Below are 25,765 nucleotides of genomic sequence, written 5' to 3' on the forward strand. Positions count from 1 at the left end.
AACTTTCTTTGTCTGTTTTAACATTACAGTTGTGATTAATTAGTTCTGACTGACGCACCTGAGAAATAAATCGAAAAGCAAGAGATTAAACACTATTTGCACAAAGGCGATTTTATGTAAAAGCAAATTATTAAACAAATCAACCTTATCGAGTTTATTACACTATTAATATTTATCTATCACGGTATGTTTTATATTCTATACATTTACTTCAATAACTATACAAAAATATAATTTTGCCTGTTCTCAAATTCGCCATAATATCAACATAACCTAAAATTTTAATAAACTTTCAATCATTTTTCTTTCATTATAAAGTTATGTAAACTCTTCAGAACGCCGAAAGAAAAGAAAAAGAAAAAAGATTACATGCAAAAGGGTATTTGTGCAACAGTAGAAGCCTTTAAAGCTGGCACTTAGTTGCAAGTTGCCGGTGAAAAGTTTCATGTCCCAAAATTAATTCAGGAAAAAAGCCCATCATAATTAATTAAATGAGTTTATTACAAATAATATATTTCCAGAAAATATTACCATGTTAATTTTCTTTTATTAAACGATGAAAATAATTAAATTTATACATATTTAATATTCGGGTCAGCAATAATTAATGACTAGGACATATCATGAATATTGTTTAATTACTGGGTCATATGAGGATTTCCAGACTTTAATTAATTTAAAACGTTTTCTTTCACAAAGGCAGATTTTTGTTTTATCCGGGAGTAAAAATTTTATTTTATCTGAAAATAGAGATTGGACCGAAATTTGAGAAATGTGACGGATAACTGTACAGAGTTATAATTTTATATCCTTTAAAAATAAAAGAAGTTGCAATTATCTATACTACTTTTTTAATCGTTTGACCACTGGGACATTCACCTTATATTAAAAAGTATGTGAAGTAAATAAAATACACTGTAAAAATAAATCTGCTATCTGTAAAGATATAATGTTAACTGATCCGTAATAACATATTCCTTACTTAGAAAAATGCAAATAATTATTTTAGACTACTATTCCAGTTCGAGTTCAAAGTTTGTAGATAAATCGTGAATATACGGCAAGAGATTGCATGAATAATACATAAAGGAACAACATATTTTATTTCTCATTTTATCTTGAACTACTTTGCTACTGCTATAAATCAATCTCTAAATCTTCCTGCTATCATAATACATTTAGCTCAAAATTAAAATTCTGCACCTCAAACGTAATCGTGTGACTTACATAACCTATAAATTTTTAGACCATCACTGTCAATTAAATTTTTAATCTCACTGTCATCCATTTAATGACCGATAATATCAAGTAACAAATTATTTTTATTAAGAATAAAATGGCGTCCTGATGGGACTTCCAACGATCTTTATGCCGGCGGCACGTTAATATACAACGTTAGAAATTACAGAAAGGAAGAGACTCGTTCGAAATAATGAATATTTAAAAGAAACGTTAATTAATTTCTTCGGTATATAGCTCTTATCAGTATCTCTCTTCTTTAAACTACGAAAGTTTCCTTTTTACAAGTTTATCGCGGCTTCCCCGCCGTTACGAGCAGCACCTTGTATATTATGTATCTGCTCCACGCATATGCGTACCAGTTATCTTCTGAAATCATGCACCTGCCGTAAAAATGGAAGCTCTTCAGCTAAGTTTTACGATACAATGCACAAATCCTTTACGCAAGCGCATGCAAATGCTTTGCGTATGGGGTGAGACATCAACTTTGTCGGCTCTGAATATTTCTACTGTTTCTAGAGATAAGATAAAAGAATCCACTAAAACCTAACAGCAACTTGTGCCAGTAATTTTGTTACGGGAATATTATTGTAGTTAATTCCTGAAATTAGTTTATTTGTATTTTAAACATCGAACTATTGGAACAGTAAAATATCATTCTAGTTCTCGTAGAAATAATTCTTATTTGACGGATTTAAAATACGGAATTTCGTTAGAGAAATATTACTGCAGAACGATATTGATTCCTGATGTTGTATTATCTAAATTGAAACTGATTTGAATTGATGTCTAAATAGAAACTGATCTGAATTGATGTCTAAATTGAATTCGAAATGTTAGAATGATCAAGAAAAATCGTAAGAGTAATGGTAACATAATAAAATGATAAAAATACAATCACAAAACAGCGAAACGATGGAAATAGTAAAAATGATAACAAAGTAGTAATATAATAGGACAGTAAAATGTGGACGTACTTAAAAAGTGGAATAGTATAATAGTACAATAGTAACATAGTAAAAGAATAAAATAGTAAAATAGTAAGATATTAAATTAGTAAAAGAGTATGATTGTAAATCAGTCAAATGATAAACCAGCAAAATTAACTCATTATAATAGAAGAATAGTAGAATAATAAAATAGATACGTAGCAATATAACAAAATAATAAAATAGTAATATATTAGAATAATAAAATAATAAAGCAGTAAAGTAGTAAAGTAGTAAATTAGCAAAATAGTAAATTAATAAATTAATAAATTAGTAAATTAGTAAATTAGTGAACCAGTGAATCATTGAATCAGTGAATCAGTGAATCAGTGAATCAGTGAATCAGTAAATCAGTGAATCAGTAAATTAGTAAATTAGTAAATTAGTAAATTGGTAAAGTAGTGAATTAGTAAAATATTAAAGTAACAAAATAATAAAAAAGTAAAACAGTAAAATAATCAAATAGTAAATTAGAAAATTAGTGAAACAATAAGACAGTGGAATAAAAGATAGTAAAATAAAAAATTACTAATATAATAAATACAATAATATAATACAAATAAACGCTAAAATGGTAAAATGGAGCAAAGATAAAAATAGTAGTAAAATACTAAAATCGTCAAATAGTAAAATAGTAAACTAGTAAAGCAGTCAAACAACAAATAATAAAATAATCAAACATTGAAATACTCATACAAAAATAACGTTCCATAAAAATAATACAGACAATCGATCGTTTAATTAAAACAGCAAGAAACCTTACAAAAATACGTAAATTATACCATAATTATACTATAATTATTTCATTTCATATAACATTTTAATTAAACGTGCAATATTACTACGCAACTCCTAACCTAAAAATTAAACTCATCTTTTCGCACAGACTGAAACCTCGAACAACTGCATCTCATCGAAGGTACAAAAAGTTCAAAGAGATCGCACTCAGCAAATTCCCTATAATTCACCGTGAATTAACTCGCTGATGAAAAATAAAATCGACACGAGGGAAACAGGAACAAACGAGAGGAATTTAGTCGGGACGATCGGATCGCAACGCGTGGAAGGATGATCGGTTTCGTACCCTCGAACGACGGAAGAGGAATTTCCGAAGAACGTCGCCAGCCCTTCACCAACCCTCGTTAATATTCCGTCCAGATGTTTCAGATCGCTTTAAGAATGTCGATGACTGTACTGTGGATTCAAATAACCGTACATGATAATGTTACCACGCGAAAACACCCGAACGTAGTTGAGTTGCATAATACTTCGCAGAAACTTATATATTTGTAATAATCTATTGTTTAAAAGTTGATATATTGGGTGGGCCAGCAAATTTTGTGTTTATCAATCGCTGACATTCAACAAATTACAACAAATATATTTTTTTACCAAATTGAAAACTAACATTTTATAAAATAAAAGTAGAAAATAAAGGAATGAAACAGTATCAAGTATGAGGAAGTTTTTCATTTGTACGAAACGTATAAAAAAAAGACACAAATTTTGTATAAAGGTAAAAACGTTATTTAACCCTTAACGATCACACTGGGGTATGAAACGACCCCAGCCAATTTAGCTTCAATTTCAGCTACTTTATACCTTGAAAATTTGAATACCTTCTTTGTAACCCCGGTTTACTACTTTTTTCTTCAAACTTTTATCTCAGGAATGTTCAGCTAAAATTTTAGCGTTTATAATCGAGACAAATTTTGAATTTTTCTGTAGAAGCCAACATTTTTCAATCTTTTCGTTTCTAAATTTTGCTTCATATTTAACGTTTAAATTTTGAGTATTGAAAGTTGAAATAATGAACAGCTTCTTTAAACGAAACATTTTTAGTGGCTGGGGTCTTGCATGATCCAATGTGCCAAGTTAAATGTTATAATAATACTACTGGTCTTTTCTAAAATGTAGCAGTCAATCGATATTTTTTTTTCATCGTCCCTAAAGTGTAGCGGCACATGCTATTTTACTGGTCGTTTCAAAAATTTCAACCTTGACCGATATTCTACTGTTCATTTCTAAAATGTAATAATCAATTGATATTCTATAGGTCGTTCCTAAAGTATCAACCTCAATCAACATTCTACCAATCATTTTACAGTCAAACGATCTATTAATTGTTTCTAAAACATCAACCTCAATCGACATTCTATTAATAATTTCTAAAATATACTGAAGAAATGATATTCTATTGTTTGTTTCTCAAACGACATCCTCAATTGACACTCTACTTGTCGTTCCTAAAGTATCAACCTCAATCAACATTCTACCAATCATTTTACAGTCAATTGATCTATTAATCGTTTCTAAAACATCAACCTCAATCGACATTCTTTTAATAATTTGTAAAATGTACTGGAGAAATGATATTTTATTGATTGTTTCTCAAACATCAACCTTAATTGGCATTATACTGGTCGTTCCTAAATATCAGCATCAATGGAAATAGTATCATTAGAAAGAAAGGCAACGCAATGAATGCGCCTTAAGCACAAGAACAATACCAATACATGACTGCACACGTATGAAAAGTAATTAGCCTAGAATGAATTTTTCTTGCCGGGTTTCATATAGGTACGCGAATGTAGTCGTCCCTGAACATTATTGCGTATCAAAAGCGGATAAAAGCTGCGGAGAAAAACATTCCTGACCGAGATTCCTTATTTCGGTTTAGACGCTGATTCCATAACATTATTTCTATCTATAATAATAATAATAAGGACACAAACCCCCCAACATTTCCATAATCATTTCCAGAAAAGTTAAATTTTATATTTCACGATTTCAACGTTTTAGCTTTTGTTCTTTTACTTTTGCTTTAGGTTAATGATTATATTTATGTTTAATAATTCGTCAAGAAGAGTTATTGTTTGGGTGGTTTATGGGCAAGAAGAAATTTATTTGTTTATCTTCGATTCCTATTTCTTCAACTGGAACAAGGACTGATTTAGACAAGCATTAATTTTCCCCATAAAACTTGTTTAGCATTGATTTATGTCTTCACCTGTATTGCGATAAATGGAGAGACAACATATTTCATATTGGAATGATTTCACAGTATGTTATGGCATGAGATATGGGAGGCACAAATATACAGGCGCAGAAATAGTTTTGAAGCGTACGAGATTGTTCAATTTTATGGGGACCTTTCATGATAATAAGTAATAGCTAACCTTGTTCCTAATTATTAATAGTAGCGAACAGAAGTAGTCTGCACAAGCTACAGCTTGTCAAGTATCTGTTCAAATTGATTGATCTCTCCAGCACATCGTTGCAAATTTTGAAATATTTACACGTACACCCAGGTGCAAGGTGAACCTCCGTACTTGGTTCTTTCGTTTCAAAATTAAAAAGTCGACTGTTTTTAAATTTGGTAATTTGATAATTTCGATGTAACGCTTTAAAAATATAGTTTACTATTACTTTTTAGTAGAATGGCCTTGAATAACTATACATATAATAGAGTAATCCTACAATTCCATGATATATGTTTATAATTCAGTCTACATTAAGTAAATTTATTGATAAATAAAATTTGATCACTACCACAAGGTGTATATAAACGTATATCAAGTATAACAATCGTTTTTTAAATAAAATTCTAAAAATACTTAAAAACGTTTGAGACGAAAGTACCCTCAACATTTTGATAGCTGCTTTTGAATTTTCCTGCAGTATTATTTCTCACCTTGTCTCTACTCTATCCAACCTTACTGCAAGTTAATAATCTTGCAGCGTATACTCAAGTACAATTCTACCGAGTAACAAATAAAAAATAATATAAAAAACTGTACAAAGTGTTGGCCCATTAAATTGTTAGCTAAAGGAAGTAAGCTATGTAAGTTGCGCCCGAGTGTACTCGACAAGCCGGAGACATCATCTAACTTCAACGTATGAAATTTACAGTTTTGGCAAACTATCTCCTAATAAAACTGGGGACGACGAAGAAAAGAGGGCACGCGTTCACTTCAAAACGGAAATAATAGTCGTGAACTTACCCAGATTGTCGGGTTGGAAGTGATGGTAGCTCGCGTGATGCGAGGTGTGATGGCTCAGAGAAACATTGCGCATGGAAGTTGAAGTTTCTTGATGCTGTAATCTCTGTCTGGCCACCGCAATTCCAACTGGTACGCCACCAGCCCCAGCATTCGACACCACGATCCCTGAAACACGATTACATCGTTCATATAGTTTATATATCGTCATATAATTCATATATCGTTACATAGTTCATATATCATATTCCATAAAACTAAGGTAAATATTACAATTAAAGATTAAAGATGATGGTAATTAAAGATGACTTCGTTGTTCATTTATTTTCACGAACTTTAAACAATTGAAGGTAAGTATTAGTTATAAAAAAATTATAATTCTGCAGTAATATCATTTACAATCTGGTTTAAAACTGAATTAAAAAATATCTTTCTTTCCTCTCTATTGTTTTCATCTCGAAAATAAAATATGAGACCATAAAATGATAAATGGAAAGAAGAATAAGTCCTGGATTTTTGATGGAGTGAATATTTTTCAGACACCCTGTAAAGTACTGAGTAGGACAGGTCTTCGTACTATGCTTTTAGAAAAGTCAGCCAGCCGTTTATAAAATAGACTTACTACCGGTGTATTATTGTCTCAGTGTTACATGATTGATTAACAATCAATTAGTTGTCCAGCTTAACACATCTACGACAAAGATGCATGAATCAGTCGAGAATTTAATGCTGTTAACAGGATTAAGGATAAAAAGGAAGAGATAGACACGTACCTATATAGAGTGCCTCAAAAACATTGTACATATACGAAAACTGGATAAATACAAGTCAAAAAGTCCTTTACCATTTTGCAATTGGTTGTCCGAGAATTTCAATATCTAATTTGTCATTGTTTACATCTCGAAAAATACGAAGTTGTAAATTGCAGAATAGTAAAGCGATACTTGTTCGTAACTTTCATTGCGTACGGCTATTTTGAGACACATTGTATAACCATGAACTATTTATATTGTACACGTGCACGCAGATTTGGCGGGAAGAAACGCGATCTTAACGTCTATCATCATTGATTTTGTATATATGTTCTGATGATAGACGTCCAATCAAAGGAAATGTGAGGTTATGAGAAAGACGATAGAACTTTTGTTCGAACAGAGATGGAATATTGATTCTTGTTTACTTCTGTTAGCTAAGTACTTGGCCAACAATAAAATGCATATTAGATACAAAACATGGGGTAATTTTACTCTAACACCTTTCATAATAATTTAAAGTAAATATTGAGAAGGAGGGACCTAGCCAATGACCTTGACGTATATTATTAAGGAAATGTTCCTAAGCAACTTTTCTCTATAACTTAATCGTCGCTGTTCCTTAAAACTGTTATTAACCATAAAAGTTTCGTAAAAATCAAGATTTAACCTGGCAACGAATAACTTGAAAATAAAATCAATGTTTAATAAATATTATTATTCTCAATAAAATTATTTCCTAACTAACTTAACTTTGTTATTTCCTAACAAAGTTTCGAAGTTAAAAGTATTTTCTACTGTTTATAAATATACACGTTTCTTTTTTAATTTTTTATCACTGTGTGTGCAGCTGCAATGTTCATCGTAAAGTGTATAGTAACTGTACACGTATAGCCTAGTCATAAATGTCAGCGATCTGTAAACTAATACGTGTTTTCCTACAATGAAGGAGCAGCGCGGTCGACTGATAATACAACACATACGAGTGTATGTAGATTACAGCTATAGAATTCTGAACAATAAAACGGAAAAAGCTATTAACTACAAGTCGTTTTATTAGGGTAGTTGCCAACTTTGTTCAATATTTAAAATACTTAGAAAAACTTTCATTTTGTATAAACTATTATCAGCAGTAAAGAAAGACAGAATCACTTTGATAAATGAAATTCAAATTTAAAAATTTGAAAATTTGTAAATTTGAAACTTAACAAGTTTAAAAATTTGAAAATTCGTATATTTCAATCATAGAAACCTTCTGAAGTAAAAAATTGATGAACATGAAATTTGATTAATTTGAAAATTTCAGAATCTTGAAGGTTTATCGATTCGAGAATGGAAAGACTCGAAAATATGAAGCTTGAACCTTGCAAAGACTGAAAAATTCGAAAACATGAAACTTCAACCTTGCAGATTTCAAAGACTGGGAAATTTAAAAACATAGAACTTCAACCTTGCAAATATCAAAGGTTTAAAAACTTGTAAAAAGCAAAACTTCAGAAATGTAAAAAGTTACAGATTTGGAGATTGAGAAATTTGGAACTTCGACAATTTGGAGATTCAAAGATATGAAGATCTAAAGATTGGAAGATTCAGGAATTTTGAAAGTTCGAAACTTTAAAAGTTTGAAGATGTTAAGAGTTAAGGATCAGAATATTCTACGATTGAATGTTTTGAAATTCTTGAAATTTAAAACCGAGCAAATACGTAGATTTACAAATGTGTAAGTTTGAAAGCATGAAGCTGTGACAATTTGAAAATTAGAACACTCGTTGTAGCTTTGAATAAAAATGTTAAATGCTAAAAATTTTAATATAAAAGTTTTAAATATTTAAAATTAATATTGCAATGTTGAAATACTTAATATTGCAATTTTAAAAGGTTTAAATATTAGCTGCATCACATTACGAGCACTCTTTATTTTTCGAATTAATCAAGCTTAAATGAAGCACATATTTATAGATCAAGATTTACCACCTAGCTATACTTCTATACAATTGCTACACTTTTTCGGTAATTATCTGTTATATACATTCTTTTATATTTAGAAGCTAGGGATTATAATTAAACTATAGACTATAATTAACCAGAGCTTATAATATCTCTATTTTATATTAGATTATAATGTTAAATACTAACGATAGACAGCAACTTTATATGAAACTGAAATAATTTATTCAACAATCAAAGCAGTAAAAAGAAGCCTATATAATCGATCAATAAAAACTCAATAATCGACGAACATGAATACTTGTCAACAAGTTTTAACACTTATCATTCCTAACAGACATCATAAAGTCATATAGACATATATCATGTGCTGTTTACAGGTCAATAAGATTTACGACCACATTATATTTCAACAAGATTGCAACACTTTCTGGATAATTATTTGCTACTATCAAGTTTTCTTATTTTGAACGTAGGACCTTTGACTTGACTGTGAACTAGTTAAAGACTATGACAGATTGTAATTTTATGTAAAATAGTAATAACTTTTGAATGACTGTTCAAAAAAAAAAGTCAAAGAAGAAAAAAATATTATAATTAGTTGATTAAAATTGAATAATCAATGTGCGTTGATATTTGCATTCCTAACTAAATTTATAACCACGCTATACTGTACATTTTCAATAATTAATTGTTACGGACAATCTTCTCTGTTTAAAATCTGAAGGTAAACTGTGTCACTGACAAGTATTAATCCATGTCCCATTTCTAATGGACGCCATCACGAATATAAAATGTATAATTATGAAGTTTAAGATTAAGTATACCAAGTTAATAAATTAAACATGCACTCGATTTTTATTGTTTGCAAACAGCAACTTCAAAATCTACTGGATAAAAAGTTGAATGGATTTTGTTGAGGTTATTATTCCTGTACTAATAATTTCCACTATTGTCTGTTTGATATGTTCATACATCACATGTGTAATATGACATAATGTTATACATCGCATGTGTAATATTATATAATGTTTATACATCACATGTATCATATCACATTATGTTTATACATTACATGTGTAATATCACATTATATTTGTACGTGATATGTGTAATATCATATTGTGTTTATACATCACATGTGTAATATCACATTATGTTCGTACATATATAATATTATAGAATTAGTTAAAAAATGGTTACTTTAAGTTATTGTGATAAATCAAATGACGCCTGAAAGTCGCCTCTCGAGTACAAAGTGTTAAGCACATTAAGAAAATTTACAACCGCGCTATATTTCTGCATAAAGCAACTAATCCACCTAGCAATATTTCTCTCCCGGAGTGTACAAGCTCACCTATCGACGTATCCGTTCGTCTCTTCCGATGCCCGTTCAGCATCGACGCAGCTTTTCATCGTGGATGCCCTCGACTCATCCACGACGACGAAAAGCCATCAAAGAATACAGGAAAACAAAGAAAAAGCCGTGCCGAAGGAATAAAGAAAAATAAAGCGCAGAAAGAAAAAGATGAAGGCCCCTTAACGCGCGTCGACAATCGATTCCCGCCACGAACTGGAATCAGATCTACCGAATGAATTCTCACGGCGGCTCTCCCATACTTACACGTCGCTCTTTCACGTTTTACTCGCGTGATGTAACGTTACAGTGAGTCACAAAATTATTGTGACACACCTAAAAACCTCGAGTAAGCACGGATAAATTAAATAAACAAAGGAATAACCTTTAGTAACCTTATTTGTGAGATTCTTTACGGAAAAATGTGAGTATGGTGTTTACAGAGGAATTTCAAATATCGCGGTAAAAAGTGTATTTACATGTAGTCACAAGATGGCGCAGATGTAATATATAAGGAAATTCTGAGAATTGGGTTTATTGCTATTTTTTTAATAAAAGAAAAAATCATGTTGTAGGTTCTGAGTTCTTATGATATGTTTTGTATGGACCGGTAAACCCGTTAAGTGCAATTACACTTTATTCTTTAATGCAATCCAATTTTTTTGTTAGTTTAATCGATTCTTTTTATTATCCTGTGTATAAAGGTACTAACACAAGATTGTCGAAATGGCAATACTTCTCTTTATAGAAATTTTGGGATCTAGGAATTTGGGGACGCAGAGATGTGGATATGTAGGAGCTTGAGGATGTTGAGATGTGGATATGTAGAGACTTGGGGATGTAGAGATGTGCATATACAGGGACTTGGAAATGTAAGGATTTAAGAATCTATGTATAGATTTGGAGATGCAGGGACTTCAGGATATGGGGATTTAAGGATCTAGCAATTTGGGGATGTAGAGATTTGGAGATCTAACGATTTGGATATGTAGGGATTAGGATATATAGGAATTCGGGAATCTAAAGATACAAAGATTTATGAATTTCGAAATTTAATAGTTTGGCAATTTTAAGAATATTGCTACTCCCAAATTTGAAAATTGCAAAATTCGAAAATTTGGGGATTTCGGAATTTGAAAATTTTCAAATTTGGTAACCTACAAATTTGGGAATTCGATATTTGAAAGTTTGAGAATTACGACATTTGTATACCAAAAATACAAATTATACTAGCAAGACAAAATAAATTTTGTATCATGTGTATAACCTCCACAAAATGTTAAAGTTATCAAAAATCTGAACGTTATCGAAATACTGACGTTCTAAACATTGTCAAATTTTTTATTTTGATGTAGCAAATTGAAATTGATGGACGAAAATTTTAACTCGTGAATAAAAGCTAAATTCGTTACACCTTTTTTGAGTTTAGACACCTACAACAATATAATTTTTTGTAGTTTGTTTCATAGTAAAAAATTTAACATTAAATATCGTTTTAGCTATAGAACGCTTACGCCTAAAACCATATGTAAGGAGATTTGTAACAGCATGATTTATCACCTTGAATAAGCACATTAAAGTATGATAGGGATACTTAGGACGGTTTCCTTGCGACCATATCTGATAATATACTCTTCGCGTGCGAATAATGTACCGCCACATCATTCATTTATATTATACTGTTACATTAATGAATAATTTCTTACAAACTTCAATGGTTTGTAATATAATATAATATGATTAATAAAAGCTCTTTTAAAATTTTGCGCTACTATGTTAATCAAAAGTACCAAATACATTTATCCGAAAGGGTGAAATTTCTACTTTCAGATAGAATGAAATTTCTACTCTTGGATAAAATGAAAATCTACCTTTGTGAAAGAAAAGGTCTTAAATTAATTAAAGTCTGAAAACGCTCATATGACCCAGTATTTAAACTATATTCATGACATGTCCTAGTCATTAATTATTGCTGACCCGAATATTAAATATGTATAAATTTAATTATTTTCATCGTTTAATAAAAGAAAATTAACATGGTAATATTTTCTAGAATGAAAATATATTATTTGTAATAAACTCATTTAATTAATTATGATGGGCTTTTTTCCTGAATTAATTTTGGCACATGAAACTTTTCACCGACAACTTGCAACTAAGTGCCAGCTTTAAAGGCTTCTACTGTTGCACAAATACCCTTTTGCATGTAATCTTTTTTCTTTTTCTTTTCTTTCGGCGTTCTGAAGAGTTTACATAATTTTATAATGAAAGAAAAATGATTGAAAGTTTATTAAAATTTTAGGTTATGTTGATATTATGGCGAATTTGAGAACAGGCAAAATTATATTTTTGTATAGTTATTGAAGTAAATGTATAGAATATAAAACATACCGTGATAGATAAATATTAATAGTGTAATAAATTCGATAAGGTTGATTTGTTTAATAATTTGCTTTTACATAAAATCGCCTTTGTGCAAATAGTGTTTAATCTCTTGCTTTTCGATTTATTTCTCAGGTGCGTCAGTCAGAACTAATTAATCACAACTGTAATGTTAAAACAGACAAAGAAAGTTGGAATGTTAAGTCAATTTTGTATTTTGTATTAACTATCTTTTACCACGCAAGTTATAATCGGACTTAAATTTCAAACTGAAGCATATTGAAAATATAAGTAGGATTTATCAGAATTGTAGCGCGAGTGCGTCACGTGTCTCATCAAAGTACAGCAATGGGTTATTGACTAGTCAGTGAGATGTTGTCACGTATTAGAGAAAAAGCACAAAACTTAATTTCAATATTTAAATAATATTAATAAGAAATAAATTTAATTTGTATTCTATATTATTGAATGAATGTAACAACTTAACTGTTCGAAAAGTGATATAAGATTAAATAGAACTTTAACAAAACCCTCTCATTTGTGTCTATAACACGAGTTTAAAAGCGTCAAATTTTTTAGTATGACACTCAAATTTTCGCGACATAAGTAAATTGTAGAAACTTACAATTATATGTATGTAAAGCTAATACAATTTGATTATACATATTAAGCGTTCAAAATATACAGAAACCGTTCAAAACAGAAGTTATTAATAAAATTCCCACTCTAGAGTTAATTACCGGATCTCGTTTGAGCATTAGGACATTTGCCTTATATAAACTGAACAAAAAATGTATGGTGAATATTGGAACATGCAAAAAAGGGAGAGTTGGAATTTGTTGGACACTGTAATTAAAAAGTTACGTGTACACCCAATCGTGGGATAGAAGGTAGGGTCGAGACTCTTTCGAGCCACGCCTTGTGTTTGTGTCGCCATGCATGCCACGCACCTCCTACTTAACAAGATCGTTTTTCTCTCTCCTCAACCTCTCTCTTTCTCTCTCCTCTATCATTACTTTCCCACATCTTTCTCTTTCTCGACCCCTCCAACCTCTACCCTCTCCTTTGTTTTTGTATTCCCTTTTCTCCACCCTTCTTCGAGTACTTTTTACTGTTCCGGGTGTCTTTTTCATATTTTCTTTTTGCTATTCTTAAAACCACATCATTCAATCGATTACGATGTCTTGTCGGAAATATTGTAAATGGATGAAATGCATCTCTGTTCAGTGTAATTACTGTCAAGTGGTCAATGACCTTAACTTGTCAACTAGCCACGTAAACTCTATATGAAATGTAAACAACATAAACGAAAGATAAACTTGTTTTCATTCGTTGTGACATCATCTCGTAAAACGTGACACTCATTCAGATATCTCATGTGAGTCTGTTATAAATTACTATAAAATAGAATAATTTTGCTTACCACAAAGAATAACTTAGAATAATTTTGCTTTATGCAAAAGAAACCATTTTCGATTCTGCTGCTCTGCAAATTGTTAATTAACTGATCTGTATCTTCGATGTAATGTACGATATTTGCTGCACCTTCATGTTTTAATACATTTGGGAAGCAACGAAATCGAAAATCATTTCTGCCTCTGTAATAAAGCTAGGTGGACCAAAGGTAGACGTACCTAAACTTTACGAGATTTGATACTGCATTTTCACGTTTTAATATATTTCAGAAGCAATAAAGTAAAAAATCACCATTTTTACCTCCGTAATGAAGTTACGCTAGATAAAGCAAAAGTAGACATATTTAAGCTTTACGAGGTTTGATGCTGCATGTAATCTACCTTTACACGTTTTAATATATTTCGGAAGCAACAAAATCGAAAATCTCTACCTCTGTAATGAAGTTACGCTAGGTGAACCAAAGGTAGACGTACCTAAGCTTTACGAGGTTTAATATAGCATGCTATCTATCTTTTCACGTTTTAATCTATCTGGGAAGCAACAAAACGAAAACTCACAATTTTCTACCTTTGTAACAAACTTACGCTGCATGGACCAAAGGTAGACGTACTAACTACTTGTATTACTTTTTATGTACATCACTGTAAAAACACTATTTATGTATATCAAAAACACTCAGATACGAACACTTCCCAACCTACAAGTACTAAAAACTCGGCTCTAGATTACATCTGAAGGATTATCAAAGGCAAACTAACACATGTACAGTCCAAAATGTGGATGACATGTGGATGGGTGTGCTGTTATTATGACAACAAAGAAAATTTGACAAAATGAAGACAATAGAAAATATAAAAGTAAAGTATAACTTCAAGTAAAGACTGCAAACGCCATAATTCGTACCATACATCGAACTAATTTGTGAAATTAATCAAGACCAGAAACTTAACCAGAGAAATGTAAAAAGTTTAGTTAATTTCTAAACCGTCCACCGCAGAAGGTTCAAATGAGAGGTTTAAACGTGGAAAGAAGTCGCTAAACACTTCGATTCTCCTTTTCTTCCTTCGAGCCCTTTTTGTACGCAAGTTCACGCACACGAGTTATTCGCAGATGTTTGAAGGGAACCTCGAGTAGCTTCCACTCGACAGAGTCGATCTCTCATTGGTTGGCTGCGGTTAACATTCAACCCTCCGTTTCCTCCCCCTAATTGTGTACCCACCGCAGAAATTAATCGACACACAGGAGTCCCGATGCGTCTGGGCGGTGCTCCTTTTTTATCGGGGCAATGTTCGTCCCTACGAATTTTTCGTTCAGGTGCAAATCGTCCCTTTACGCCCTCCCTCTATGTACAGTCGACGGTAAATCTGGTTTTGCGAGGAAGTGTGACAACAGAGGGTGAAGAGACTTTCACTGATTGATTTTTAGGCAGTTTTCAGGACTAACGTGTTTGAAGATAGGTTGAGAGTTTGGAAATCGTGGAATTTGGGGAAATGTAAATATGGGAAGAAATTTGAGAATATTTGGGGATGTAGAGTTTTGAAGCTTTATGAATTTGGAATATATGTATAGATATTTTTACTATCTTTGTAGCAATTGGAATTCATTTCCCAGTTAGCAAATTTAGGAATATTGTACGTTTATTTCTGTAACGGTTGCGGAAACGAATATAACTGCATGTAGGAGGTAAATTAACTTTCCACATACAGTAGAGGATAAAAGTATTCGTACACTTGAAATATAGAAATAAACAGGATAATATTTTCTATATTATTAAATATATTTAATCACATACTGTATATTAAACATTACACTTGCAGCAACAAATGACCTAAAACCGAAGGCAATAACATCATGTAGTAACTTGAAATGACTTGAAATTCACGAGACTGTAAGAAATCGCCAGAACAAAAGTATTCGAACACTTCATTATTGCTGCAATTATTTTAGCAGGAATTTTATAAATTAACATTTTGTATGATAATCCTTCCGGCAAATCACTTGACGTAATATATCATTGACAACACCAAACTTTTAACGAAGTCAGGTTCCATATTACACCATCCTCTTTTTAATATTTCTTTTAAGTGTTATTTCGACGTTATATCATGTTTTCACACATTTTTTTCTAGTTTTGCCCGTACATATTCGATAGGATTTAAGTCCAGCAATTGTAGAGGAGTTGCTAATCTGTGGGGAGTATTGGTATTAACAACCACTGACGCACTATACATGTAGGCGTAAGTTTTGCGTTACAGTCTTGCTGAAAATAAAATTCATCTAATTCATAAATCTAATTCATTCTAAGTCATCTGCACTATTTTGTAAATTTTCTTTTAAAATATTTAAATGTAAATGTTTATCCATTATTTTATCTGTTATTACTAAATTGTCTCCTCCAGAAGCAGCAATACATCCCCAGACCATCACACTTTCACTTCCGTGTTTCGTTGTCGGTTGCATTTTTTGAAATCCAATTCAGTATTAGCTTTCCACCATACTTTTTTTACTAGCATTTATGTATTGTTCTGCAAATTCTAATCTGCTTCTTAATTTACTTATGAGTGATTTCTTCCTTGTAACTCTACTGTTATATGTACATATATCTAGCCCGATGTAGTACTCTTCGTATTGTTTTAGGGTGAACTTCCTTCAGCGTATATTCTTTAAAGTATGGTGCAGTTTCAAATGCACTGGTTTCTGGTTTTTCTTTAATAGTTCGGACGATTTTACGCTCTTCCCTTGTAGTTAATTTTTGGGGTCTACCGGTTCTTTTTTTATTCCGCAATATTCCTTTTTTATACTTGCTTATAATACTTCGTACAATCGATCAATTTCTTTTTAATATTTCTGATATATTCCTATATGATTCATCTTTTTCACGTAACCATATAACAATTTTTCTTTCTTCCAATGTTGTTTCTTTGCATTTTCTTCTCATATTGCCAATATTAGCGTTAAAATGTACTCGCCACGATTACTACTGACTACACTAACAGAACATCATCTAATGTAATGCTACATCGATCAGAATGACCGGATACCATCGCAATTGTTATATTTATTAACATAAATGATAATGTAGGAATACTTTTGTTCCGACGATTTCTTACGGTCTCGGGATTTTCAAGTCATTTCAAGTTACTACATGATATTATTGCCGTTAGTTTTGGGTCATTTGTTACTGTAAGTGTTATGTAAAATATACAGCTATGATTAAATATACTTAATAATATAGAAAATGTTGATGTTTTTATTTCTATATTTCAAGTGTGCGAATACGTTTGTCCTTCGCTGTATGTGGCCAAGGGCCTGAAAAGATTAATACCCGTATAATATTCTCTATCTCTATAAAATACAACTCTTATTACACTGCATATTCCATTTTGTTTACTCAAAATTCTAATTTCTACAACTAACTGCTTCTATAACTAATTGTATCATTGCTTGGTTCTATTGTTTCATATAGTGTCTACTAGATTAACAACACCATAATCATGTTCTGATAAAAATGAATCATTCTCAGAAGCTCATAAATCAATCTCGTTGTCGCTGAATTAAGCGGTATGCTTATTCAATGATTATCGAAAAGATTGCTAAATGAGATATCACTTTGGATTAAAGACATGGAGTTGCACGAAGGTTAAAGAACAGTTGAACTAAAATGAGGCATATCATTATTTTTGATACCGTCTGAGTTTTAAGTTTGAGTAGGAAATTAATATATATTTGAGCTAGGCCAAGTATAATAGATTAAGTATGTAGTACATAATATGTAAGTATCTAATGTACAAGTATACAATGACCTAATCTAACCAAATATACGTAAATAACTAAACATGTATAAATAAATATATGAATATATAATAGATCAAGTATATACAAAATATATAAGTATTATAATAGTTAGAAAAGGAAGGTGGTTAAAAAATATACCAACAAGTTTTAAGCTTATATTTTCAAAGTATGAAGACTTAACCTTTAACCTGCAAAGTATAACTCCGTTCAGAATCGTTCTATTTGTACAACGTCAGCCTAAGTGCTTCGTCTGCGCCTCATATCTACATTTTAACTAATCAACGTCAACGTTGTTCACCACATGTCACAACTTATTAATGATCCACGAATTCTTCAGATTTTAGCAACCGTGTATATTTAACCGTTAATGTCGTTCTAAGAATCGCAAGATTTACCATAACGAAAGATTCATTGCTTTGGTTCGTAACTATTTTTGGACTTCTTTGAATTTTTGCAAAATAGAATGTAAATTATGTGGAGTGTTCGGTAACTGGTGGTACAAGAGGAAAGATAGTTCTACATAGAAAGAAAGTATAAAATATGTAATTGAAGTTTTTTATGAAATTTGGTTTTTGGGAGAATTTATTTTGAATATTTGAATATTGAGTATTCGAATTTTCTAATAAAACAATTTTTAATAATTTTATTAATGTTTGAATTTATTGTTTTTTCGTGTTTATCGGAATAAACAAACTAAATAGTCTTTGTTTATCAAAATAATAGGAAATGAATAGCAATACATTATATAAATGTACATTATAGATATTAGATAATATTATAGATATTATTATTACATCTTATATTGCATATTTGCAATACAATTTAATTTAAAATAATTTGAACTTTGTAATTATAATAATCACTGTTTTAATAAGTACATGTTTTAATTCCCTGTTAGATATTTCACTGCGTTCGTTTAAACAATGAATCCTCTATGTTAATTCATTTTCCATTATTCGCACACATTTTAATTAATATTCAATTTATGTAACAATATATGTGCATACCTTTACAATTTATAGTTTCTTTACAATTTAAAGTTTACAAAGAATATTATTATTATTCAATTTATTCACTTTTCTATATTTTAGAATTTTAGAATTTATCAACTCTTTATATTTCACTCAATTTATTCAATTTTATATACCTCTGTATTAATAAGTTATTCAACTGCTTACTATTCATTATTTAATTATATATTTAATTGTAATATTTAATATTGTTTAATATTTAATTGTTTATATTTTATTATTCAGTAATTTATTTGCATGTACATATCCCACTATTTTTAAATTTACTCAATTGTTTATTTTATAATTAATTTTATACTTCATTATTTTATAACTATTTTATAATTCATAGAATTGTCCATATTGTATTATTTCATAATGTATTCAATTATGACAATAATACATATTTCATTATTAAATCATGCACCAGTTCTTCATATTTCGTTACGTTATAATTTATTCAATTTTCTACAAGTTATTTTTTAATTAACTCAGTTATTCAAATTTTACTACAACAGTGACCCACATTTTATTATTTAATAATTTTTTCAAATGTCCATATTTCATTATTTTATTATTTATCCAACTGGCCATTTTACTTTATTAAAATTTATATAACTGTTCATACTTCATTATTTTTAAATTTATTCAACTGCATATTTCATTATTTTTAAATTAATTCAACCGTCCATATTTCATTATTTATATTTTATTGAACTGTTTGTACTTCATCACCTTATAATTTATACAATTGTCCATGTTTCGATATTCAACATTTCATCCGATTCTCCACATTTCGTTATTTTATACTTTACTCGATTGTTCATATTTCATTATTTTATAACTGACTCTTCGCAAAAAGTAACGAGAAAATGAATTTTAAACAGAAATATCTTAATAGAGCGACACCTCCACCCCGCGACGGTTTGTACTTTTTCCAGTGCACTGAGTTAGTTTTTGTGACTTCGTGTACGGTCGAAGAAATTTGAATAAATTCACTCACCATTTTCCGATTTCGAGGAGACTGGCTCTATTTTGACAGAGGTGGTGGTCGCATGAAGGGACGTCGAGACTTCGGCTACCTGGCAGGGAACCGAGGGCAACGGTTCCCTTTTCACTAGATTGTTACCGCCATTGTTGTTCCCGTTACAATTTGCATCCTGACCGTTCCAGGACGAAGCCACTGGCAGTGTTCTGCTGCAGCCTGCGTCGGAATGTACAGCTTTCGTCTTCCCTGAAATTCACAAAATCAAAGGACAAATATTTTAGGTGCATTTATAACGGTATATTAAACCAGCTGCTTCTATTTCATAGAATTGTACTAGTGTAGGATTATAACAATGGAGAGTTGTACTATTGTATAATTAATATTATTATAGGGATGCATTATTGTATAATTGCATTAGTATGCAATTTTTATAGCGTATAATTGCATTGCTGTTTAGTAGTACTATTGTGCAATTGCATTAATGTGGAATTACTTTGCTATATCATTGTATTATTATACAATTGCATTGTTGTACAATTCCACTATTATGCAGTTGCACTATTCTGTAATTGCATTGTACAATTGCACTATTGTATAATTACACTGTTATACATTTACGCGACTGTACAATTGCATTATTATATGATTGCACTCTTGTACTTTTGCAGTAGTGTATAACTGCATTATTTTGCAACTGCACTATTGTAATATTATATTAATGTGCATTTATACTGTTATATAGTCGAATTACTATACAACTACACCATTTTACAATTGCATTACTGTGCAATAATGTTATTATACAATTGCACCATTATAGAAACTGCGTCAATGTATAACTGCATTATTTTGCAACTGCACTATTGTAATATTATATTAATGTGCATTTATACTGTTATATAATCGAATTACTATACAACTACACCATTTTACAATTGCATTATTGTGCAATAATGTCTTTATACAATTGCACCATTATAGAAACTGCATTATTTTGCAACTGCACTATTGTACAATTATATTAATGTGCATTGATACTGTTATTCAATTGTATTATTATGCAACTACACTATTTTACAATTGCATTATTGTGCAGTAACGTTATTACACAATTGTATCATTGTAAAAACTGCATTCATATACAATTGCACTATTACATCAATACACTATATCCAATTTAATATAGAATTGCGCTAATTTCAAACTTCAAATTGATATATCATAAATGTTCATTTCATCTCATTTCTGTCATCAATCTGTCATACAAGTATTATTTTGTACTACCTCCACATCATCAAATCACTTCCATTTTTCAAATCAACCATTTAATATACAACGACCCACTAAATTAAAAATGTTTCCAGTTTTCTGGACGAGCCGCGAGATAAAAAAGATTCAACAATTGCATGAATAATGCGAACGTTAATTTCATAGGCAACGGTGTGCATCGTAAAAAAAAGGGTAATCTTGATGTTATCGTGTGCGCCATGAACATTTGTGCCACCAAGCGTGGCTGTGTCAGAACAATTACATTGACTCCCAGAAGTATTCATCCCCCATGCCATTATTGACCCATCGTACTTAACGATCTGGATCCTTCCGTTTGTTTCTTTTTTCCGTTAAAGTATTTCGAAATATTACATTCTTCTAACGAAAATGTTCTACAATTTTGTTTTTTATCTCCGAAATCTATTTCTCGAGAAATAATTCTTTAGACTTTCTTCAAGTTGGGACCATTTTATTCGACGTTGGATAATTCTTTTAATATGTCTTAAATTTAATACTTTTCAATGTTTAGAAGGGACTTTGTTGGATATAAATAATATCTTTTGTAAGTTTCTAAATTTAAGAAATAATAAAATTAAAAATTTTCTGAATTCTCAAAATTTCACAAGGAGTTTGTACATTTTCATGTTTTGAAATTTTCAAATTTTGGAATTTTTGAATTTCTAAACTTTTTTTTCAACATTTCAAGTCCTCAAACTTTCAAGTTTCTTTTATTTCTCCCTATTTTCGAATTCTTTTAAATCTAGAAATTTCTAAATTTCCAAATTACCAAATCTCCTATTTTCAATTCTGCCATGTTCCAAATTTCCAAATCTCAAAAATTTAAAATTTCCAAATCTCAAAAATTTCGAGTTTCCAAATTTCCATACCTTTTTAATTTCCAAATCTTTAATTTTTCAAATTTATAAAAATCCAATTGCTCAATTTTCCGTATCTCCAAATTCTCCTAAATATCAGTTCACAAGGAGTTACATTGACCATACTACATTACGCAATTCTAAACAGATACTCCACAAAATTAATTTCACAATTAGATTTATTTTTGCAATTTCTGTCACAACTTACTCAATACCTAAGACATACTACACACAATGCTATATAATACGTACAACAGGTGTCAGTACTGGCATTTACGCGGTCAATTTAAAATTGTCTTCAGAGCATCTGCTACGACAGAAATACCTGGATTAAAATTGCATAATCAAATTTTTTAATAAAACTTTCGTAGTTTATCAAACAATCGACGTGTGTTGCTCTCATGAATTTTGATGAGTTTTTTTTAAATTAATTCAGCATGACCAGCATATAAAAATTGACGTTCAAAATCGATGACCATTAAAAAAATAAAATACTGATCAGATCACTGTTGGCGCGTGATGACGTTATAAATATTGATCAAATTTCTTTTTGACAAGTCTTCTCTTAATCATATTTTTATATGAAAATTCCAGGGTGAGAATATCGAGCGCTTTCAACGATGTTTCTGATCGTCTGCGCGATCGATAGAAGAGCAGTAAAATAATAAATAGTACCGTTTCGCCGACTAAACGGCTACTTCACGAATAGCTTGGACCAAATACCATAGCTGAATGGAACAGTTTCTGCAGGGAAGTTAGCTTTAATACATTTAATATATTGCGAACAAAGTTGTAAATCAATGACGTGACGTATGGTGTGTTGATACTGGTTTGGGTCATATTTTAATATTTGATCGTTGTGAGATAACCGATTACGCTGTTAACAAGTACTTTTCTAAAAATTCATGGTTTCCACTTTGGTTTTTACAATTCTCAATGATTCGTGTAGGAACAAACTAGGTCTGTTTGATTGAGGCGCTACGCGCCTATCCTAACAATGTTGAGCGAGCGAGTAAATTTCACGCTAACCGTGTCATAATCGCGAGCAAATTCAATTTTGCATTGAAGTCTACGGAGATCTGGCTTTTCGGTGATTATTCCTCCGTGGTACGTCCGATTTAAAATTTTTTTTCCTATGTCCATCTAGATGTACATACGTGTGTGCGTGCAAAATTTGATGAGAATTGGTTGAGTGGTGCAAAAGAAAAACGCGGACAAAGAAATTGTAAAGTCTAGTATAAGAGCTTCGCTCAATGAAAATTGATTGATAACAGTTCTTTCAACACTGGATTTACGGAACTCGTCAAAATGACAGATCATAAATTTCTTGCTTTAAATTACAGAAATTGTTAAGAAGCTTTTTATTGAGAAGTGTACATTGACTTTTGTCGAGATAAAAAATAATTTTATGAGGTAGTTTCTATTTCATCTATTTATTTAGATTGCTACTTTATTTTCGGGTTAAATGAATAAGTAGTCCGTAAATCAAGCGTTGAACAACTTGAAAGATTTGACTTCGTGTTTTGCGGAATATTTGTTCAGAAAGCATACAAGCGACTTGAATGAACACATCTTTTCATGAATAGTCTTTTAAATATCGTTATACAACAGTATGAGTAAACTAAATAAATGCAGGTACATCGATATAGCGGTGATACGTATTTTATTTTTTTAAAGATTGTTGAAGTCCGAGCGTCAATTTTTAATATTTTTCTCTTTGTGTGCACGTTGTAGCAAATTATACGAAACAGATCATCAGAATTCATGGGAGCGTCACATATTGGTAGATTAACTTTCGTAGATTGCAAAAATAATATACAAAGTTCAACATTTCGATTAATGTTCAAAGTACTTTCAAAATGTGTACGTTCAAACTTATACAATACTTGTATTAATTACACGGAAGTGTAAATAATAAATGTAGTACAAATACTCGTATTGATTACTTGAAATCGTGTATAATAAATATAAAACAATACTCGTACCAACTACTATAAATAAAAAATATAAAATGCTATAAAAATATTTGGAAAGACTTATAAAAAATAAAAATACCCGACAAAATTATCAACTTCATTCGGATCAAAAAATGACAGTAAAAATTCTAAAATTAAATTTAGCCCGTTGCATCATCGCTTCAACGCCCAAGAATTAACAATTGTAGGAGTTATAAATAATAACGTGTTTCTCATAAATAATTATCTAAGTACATTGAGCGTCTCTCTCCCGCAAGATAACGAGGATAGTCTTAATATAATTCGCTATTTGCAAAACGTCAAACAAAAATCGTCTATTCTAGATCAAAGTCAGTGGGGAAGCATCGTTTCTCGGTATTCCGTGCAATTTACCATGCAACGTTGGGGTAACGAATTGTGGCCTACAAAAGTCGTGGGAAGAGACGACTGCCGCCACGTGGTGGACAGGAATGAATCATGAAAACGAAGCGTAAAACTGACTCGGCCGAAGCGACGCCAAGGAGAAACTGCCAGAGACGCCGGTTGCCTCTTGCAATAAATATAGAAGAGAGACAGAATCTTGCGTAAGCTTCATTCTTCCTTTTCTTTTTTCATTGTCGCGTCCTCTCTTCCTTCTTTGTCTCCTTTTCTCTTTTTACTATTTAACCTTCGAAGCTGCTCTCTTTTACGTGTCTTATTGTCACGTTTTCTGGAGCTAATGGGATTATAGACTAGGTACCTCACACGAATTTCTTTGCTATACCACGCTACAGGCAACTTACCAGAAGATAAAATACTATTTAAACAAAACACATATTTTTCATTTTTTATAAACATATTGAGGCTTCGACTCGATTTGCATTTGCTCGTTTGTCTGCCCCGGACTACAGGCAATTTTGGGTCTTTTGAAATTTTGAGGATAGACTCGTGAGATACCCTAAACTTGTATAGATTTTGGCGGCGATCTGAAGACAGGAACCTGTCGTCCTCGACATCGATCGTCGTCGATTGATAAAGAACCGTGTTTTGGTATCGTTTTCGATAATTTTTAACACACAGAATCGACTGGAAGCACGTTAAAAGTTCCATAACTCATCGTTGACAATACTTGGTCGTCATTGACGTCGATCGTCGTGAAATTAAGAATAATCGTGTTTGGTATCGTTTCCGATAGTTTCAGACACGTTTAATTGTTTGAAACGACTTTAAAATCTCTACATCACATTCTTGTTCTACATACATATATGTAGTAGGTATTCGAAATTTTAAATACATATTTGAATTCATGTGAGACACCGGATCTGTAGGTTCACTTATAAACACCCTGTATGTGCTAACGTCTTCCTACCATGGCTCGAACAAGTTAACCTGATCCCTGTAGGAGGAGTAACTCGGAAGTAGTTTTACTCGTGAGCAAGCAGTTATGCAACTCTAGTCTGTTGTACAGGATGTTCCAAAAACTGTAACTATTACACAAAACTATAACTAAAAAATCTGAGACTTTTCAAATGAATCCAAATAAAAAATTCTTTCAATATTTTGCGATTTGCAGTTTTGTTGTAGAGATATGAGTAATTGAAATTTCGACTAAAATTTTGGTACTTGGGGATTTGAGAATTTGGAGGTTTGGATATGTGGTAAGTAAAACAATTTGAAGATCTAGACACTTTTTTAATTTGAGTAATTGGGGAATTTAGAAATTTGAGAATTTGAAAATTTGAAAATTTGGGGGATTTGAGGATTTGAGAATTTGGGGATTTGAGGATTTGAGAATTTGAGAATTTGAGAAT

At 31.0% G+C, this 25,765-nt stretch overlaps 1 protein-coding gene across 6 annotated transcripts in view; it reads right to left on the reverse strand.

Moving 5' to 3' along the window:
• The window catches only part of wge (BAH domain and coiled-coil containing protein winged eye), a 339,615-nt gene that overhangs the window by 63,067 nt on the left and 250,783 nt on the right, over window positions 1–25,765 (reverse strand). For all 6 annotated transcript variants that reach the window (XM_076532773.1, XM_076532774.1, XM_076532771.1 and 3 more), the window contains 2 exons: window positions 19,892–20,122; window positions 6,233–6,397 (listed from right to left, as the gene is read on the reverse strand). In XM_076532773.1, coding sequence (XP_076388888.1) covers window positions 6,233–6,397; window positions 19,892–20,122 — 396 coding nt within the window. The remainder of the gene's footprint in view (window positions 1–6,232; window positions 6,398–19,891; window positions 20,123–25,765) is intronic.

This window comes from Megachile rotundata, chromosome 6, assembly GCF_050947335.1.
Source record: "Megachile rotundata isolate GNS110a chromosome 6, iyMegRotu1, whole genome shotgun sequence".
In the NCBI taxonomy this organism is placed as follows: domain Eukaryota; kingdom Metazoa; phylum Arthropoda; class Insecta; order Hymenoptera; family Megachilidae; genus Megachile; species Megachile rotundata.